We start from the raw sequence: 5,514 nt of genomic DNA, 5'->3' as shown, positions 1-5,514 counted from the left end.
AGTCCTGCAGCGGCCCGGGTTCGAGTCCCTTTGCTGCATGTCGCTCACCTTTCATGTTTATGCACTGTTACTACTTTAATAAAGGGAAAAGCCCCAAAAACTAATCTTGAAAAAAGGGCCCTTAAAGTCACTATAAAACTATATCAATATACAATGTTTAAAAGAGGATTTAAAAAAAACAAAAGAAGGTAAAGACACAAAAACACAGACAAACTAGACATCCTCTCAGTCTCTTTGTCTGATTTAATTATCCTGAAACGTCTGCAGCATCACACAGAGAGTGTGCGGGTTGAGATGGATCTTGTAGTTCACTCTGGGCTTTTTTGGGGCAGTGGAGGGGGACATTGATCTTCTTGGCCCTGCTGTCAAAGGATTCAAATATTAATGGCGATTAATTGCATTAATGTCATAGTTAACTTATTAATGTCACATTTTCATCTATTCCAAATGTCCCTTGATTTCTTTGTGTCCCAATATTTTGTCTCATCTTAATGCTTTTATCAACATGAAAAGTGGATCAGCTTACTTTTGTGCATCAGACATAATGCAGCTTTAAGGAACCCCCCCCCCCCCCCCCCTCCCCCTGCAGGAAGACAAGAAAGCACAGCGACACCCAATGTCTGGCTACTCAAACCAACATATTTGGCCGCTACAGGTTATGTTCAAGATAGTCTTGCATTGCTAGATGCTAAAATTCTGTAATTCTTTATACCACAAATGCATTCTGGAATAGAAGGATACGAAAAATGATGATCTGAAAAATACGCTCTTGCTTGTTTGCATTTTTTTAAACCAATTACAATCATCTCGTGTAGCGCTAAGCTCCGAAGGCAACAATGTAGGCTCTGCAACATAGTCTCAGAAAGGAACTCTTTTTTGTTCAAACCTTTAAAAAAACAATAATAAATTTTAAATAAAATTATTGAATAAATAATTGTATTTCTGTATTTCAGACATTGAACAGATAGTTGCTGAAGAGGAGCAGCAGGAGTGTAGCTCCAGTGTGGACCAGCAGGAGCCAGAGGCCCCCCCACACATTAAAGAGGAACAGGAGGAACTGTGGAGCAGTCAAGAGGGAGAGCAGCTTCAAGGGCTGGAGGAGGCTGATATCACCAAGTTCCCATTCACTCCTGTCCCTGTGAAGAGTGAAGATGATGAAGAGGAAGCTCAGTCCTCACAGCTTCATCAAAGACAAACTCAACACATGGAAACAGAAGCTGATGGAGAGGACTGTGGAGGACCAGAACCAGCCAGGAACTCACATCCACTTTTACAACCAGAGACTGAAGACCAGATTGGAGACTCTTCTGAACCTGAGACTGATGACAGTGCTGATTGGAAGGAGACCAGAGAACCTCAGTCAGCTTTAAACTCTCTGAAACATGATTCAAGATGTAAGAAAACATTGAGCTGCTCTGAGTGTGGGAGAATATTTGGCCACAAGGGAAGTCTGAATAGACACATGATAACTCATACAGGACAGAAACTTTTCATCTGCTCAGTCTGTAAGAAAGGTTTTACGCAGAGTGGAAGTTTAAAAAAACACATTAGAATCCACACAGGAGAGAAGCCTTTCAGCTGCTCTGCATGTGGTAAAGCTTTCGCTGAAAACGGACAACTGAAGACACACATGAGAACTCATACAGGAGAATACCAATTTAACTGCAGTGTGAATGGTTTAAGATGTAATGCTGATGATAAAACATTTAGCTGCTCTGAGTGTGGTAAAAGATTTGGAACCAAGGGAAGTCTGAAGAATCACATGATAAATCACACAGGAGAAAAACCTTTCAGCTGCTCAGTCTGTAAGAAATGTTTTACACGGATTGGAAATTTACAGACACACATGAGAATCCACACAGGAGAGAAACCATTTAGCTGCAGTGTTTGTCACAAAACATTTGCCTGGCATTCGCCGTTCAAAACACACAAATGTCGTCAGTCGTCACAGCTTCATCAAGATCAAAGTGAGGGGAACCGAGAGGCAGAGCCTCAGTCAGGGTTAAACTTTTCAAGAAATCAGTCAAGATGTAGTGCAGATGTGAACCAATTGAGTTGCTCTGATTGTGAAAAACGATTTGGAACAAAGGGAAGCCTGAAGAGACACATGAGAACTCATACAGGAGAGAAACCTTTCATCTGCTCAGTCTGCAAGAAAGGTTTTGCACGGACTGGACATTTACAGACACACATGAGAATCCACACGGGGGAAAAACCTTTTAGCTGCTCAGTGTGTGGTAAAGCTTTCACTGAAAGTGGACAACTGAAAAGACACATGAGAACTCACACAGGGGTTAAGCAATAAAGCTGCAGTGGTTGTGACCAAAGACCGCTTAAAAGAAGAAAATCCATTCAGCAGCTCAGGTTTGTTTTAGGGCTGCAACTAACAATTATGTACATTCTCGATTAATCTGTGGAGTATTTTCTGGATTAATGGATTATTTGTTTGGTCTCTAAAATGTCAGAATATGACTAAAAAAATGTGGATCAGTACTTCCCAAAGCTAACAATGACGTCTTCAAAAGTCTAAGTTCTAGTTTGTTTTATTTCTAACAACTGTAGCATTATTTGTATGGCACATTTCAGCAACAGGGCAATTCACAGTGCTTTACATAAACACAGTTAAAAAATGTGCACCAGTACATGGGTGAATAAGAAGGGGAGAAATGTTACAAATGTGTAGCTGGTTGACTAGTGGATAAAAGGCACAGTTTGTTTAATGGGGCATTTGCAGTGTTTGTTTGCATACCGTGTGCTATTTCAAGCAGCCCTGTATATTGTGTCACCATAATCAAACATGGTAAGAATGGTCATCCTTATAAGAGTGATGTTGGCAGAAGGGGTGAAAGTGGTTTCTATATAGGACGCCAAGTTTAGCCTTAGATGGCAGCTTAGATATGAAGATGGGGAATAAAATTTATAGAGATAAAAAAAAAAAAAAATCCAGCCAGATGCCTGGATAGAAATATGATTTTTTTAAAGTTTTTCATTATTGATTAGAATCCTTCTTTATTCTGTTTCCTGTTTTCTTTAGCGGTGCAGCGGCCGTTAGTGGTTAAAGAAGAGGTTCCTCCTGAGCAGAAGGAGTGTAGCTCCAGTGTGGACCAGCCGGAGCCAGAATCCCCCCCCCCCATACATTAAAGAGGAGCTGAAGGACCTGTGGAGCAGTCAGGAGGGAGACCAGCTTCAAGGGCTGGAGGAGGCTGATATCACCAAGTTCCCATTCACTCCTGTTCCTGTGAAGAGTGAAGATGATGAAGAGGAAGCTCAGTCCTCACAGCTTCATCAGAGACAAACTCAACACATAGAAACAGAAGCTGATGGACCGTGGAGGACCAGAACCAACCAGGAACTAAATTCCACTTTTACAACCAGAGACTAAAGACCAGACTGAAGACTCTTCTGAACCTTAGACCGATGACAGTGTTGATTGGAAGGAGACGACATAAATGTGTTGCTTGTCAGTCGACACAGAGTCAAATTGACAAATCATTTAACTGCTCTGAGTGTTGGAAAAGATTTTGGACCAAGACACATCGGAAGACACACAAGGTAATTTATAGTGGAGAAAATACATTTGGTTGTTCTCTTTGTGGGTAAGGATTGGCCCTAGGACCAATCTGACAAGACACATGACTATCCACATGGGAGAGAAAAAATACAGCTGTAGTAAATGTGCTGTATTTCTATATCTTTTCTAGTCTTAACGACTACTCAAAGCGCTTTTACCTGCTCATCAGATAAACACTCACACACATTCACACTCCAATGCACAGCACTGGAGGCAACTTGGGGTTCAGTGTCTTGCCCAAGGACACTTCGACATGGGACTGCAGGAACAAGGGATCAAACCACATACCTTCCGATTGGCAGGCAACCGCTCTACCACTGAGCCACAGCCGCCTCAGTACATGTGTAGTATTTGTGACCAAAGATTTACTTGGCCTAAACAGCTCAGGAACTATAAATGTGTTGGTCATCTGTCGTCACAGGTTCATCAGAGTAACAAAAACTAACGAGCAGAACTAAAAATAGTTCTTGCAAACATACGGCTTCTCACCTGTGTAGCTTCTCAATTGAACCAGCAAGCCACTATTTTGTCTGAAATCTTTTCTACATGTTTTGCCAGAATATGGCTTGGTCGTCTGTGTGGATTCTCATGTGTTTCTTCAAACCTGAATTGTACTTGAACTCTTTCCACATGTGTCACATATGGAAGACTGTTAAACCTGTTTGAGTATAACAGTGAATCTCTGACAAGATAGTGTTGTTTACATTGTTACTCTGACTACTGTTCTTGAGATGTCTACTTTGGTTCTGGCTCTGCATCTCTAGTTGATCCTGAGTCTCCATGATCCTGAGTCTCCATGATGCCGAGTCTCCATGTTGGTCTCCTTTCTGATCTTGGCTCCCCGCTTCATGAGAGTTGTGAGAGAGGAGCTGGTGGTAACTGCTTCCGATACCCCGGAGGTTATAACTGTCTTGTTGTCTACAGGCTCTTTCTCTGCTGCACTTGCATCTCTTTAACACCAGTGACCCGGGTTGGGCCCTGGTTATCTGACCAGCGTTCAATCATTCTTTTCTAAATTCAAATCAAGCCAGTCAACACGGGTGTGTCCCTGGTCATGACAGTTCAGGTACGAGCTGGGTCGTGACCAGGAAGCGATGCATAACAATTACCATAAGTAATAGAAATGTGCTGGGCTTAACATATCACAGTGGGGGCGGCAGTAGTTTAGTCCGCAGGTAGTTTGGTTAGGGACCGGAGGGTTGCTGGTTCAAGTCCGCATACGGACCAAAGTATGGTGGTAGACTGGTAGCTGGAGAGGTGCCAGTGCTCTTGAGCAAGGCACCGAACCCCCAACTGCTCGGGGTGCCATTCCATGGGCACCCCTCCCACTCTGACAACTCTCCATTAGTGCATTTACAGGACCTGAGCATCTATGTAATGTGTAATAACAGAGTGTAAATTGTAGTTTCCCCTCGAGGGACTAATAAAGTATACATTATTATTATATTCAATTAACATAACATAAGAACTAATATTTTGTAATTACTTGAATTTGTCATTGTACAGTTGAGAAAAAGAAATAAAGCTTATTTTATGATTACTTTGTAGTGACTTTGTTCTAAATCACAAATAACCAACCATCACAGCCCTTATCAGATGATTTTGTGATGACTGATTTCTCCTCTGCTTTTATTTGCAGCAGATGGACAAAGAAGTAGACCATCTGTCGTCTTTCGGCCCATTTTAAATGAGAGCTACATGTTAACGGCAGTAAAATATCATCTTGGCTGCCAGTGTATTTTAATCATTAATCTTCTTTGTATTTCTGAGTAAGTCTTAAACACTTCCGGACTTTTATTTTGAAGCTCACCAACAGATCTGCACCGGAAGCTGTAGTCCTGACCACGGCTAGTTTCCCCCTTTGTCCAAGATGGCGTCTCTTAGAAAGGAGTGTTAGCAGAGGGTCTTTGTAGTGTTAGAAAGAGGTAAAATGTGTAAAGTCC

General features: G+C 41.9%; 1 protein-coding gene and 1 long non-coding RNA gene across 2 annotated transcripts in view; both read left to right on the top strand.

Annotated features, from left to right (window-relative positions):
- The first annotated feature begins 1,197 nt into the window (after positions 1–1,197).
- LOC117956480 (gastrula zinc finger protein XlCGF17.1-like) lies at positions 1,198–2,323 on the top strand. The gene has a single exon (XM_034891565.1). It carries the CDS (start codon positions 1,205–1,207, stop codon positions 2,303–2,305), a length of 1,101 nt encoding a protein of 366 aa, XP_034747456.1. The 5' UTR covers positions 1,198–1,204; the 3' UTR covers positions 2,306–2,323.
- Positions 2,324–3,442: 1,119 nt separating this feature from the next.
- LOC117956521 overlaps positions 3,443–5,514 on the top strand; it is a 5,219-nt gene continuing 3,147 nt past the window's right edge. Inside the window, exons 1-2 of the long non-coding RNA XR_004659305.1 lie at positions 3,443–3,453; positions 3,920–3,924. This is a non-coding gene — a long non-coding RNA (uncharacterized LOC117956521). The remainder of the gene's footprint in view (positions 3,454–3,919; positions 3,925–5,514) is intronic.

Source organism: Etheostoma cragini, chromosome 14, assembly GCF_013103735.1.
Source record: "Etheostoma cragini isolate CJK2018 chromosome 14, CSU_Ecrag_1.0, whole genome shotgun sequence".
NCBI classification, from domain to species: Eukaryota; Metazoa; Chordata; class Actinopteri; order Perciformes; family Percidae; genus Etheostoma; species Etheostoma cragini.
The sequence above is the reverse complement of the archived record's forward strand: the minus strand, read 5'-3'. Positions and strand labels throughout refer to the sequence as shown.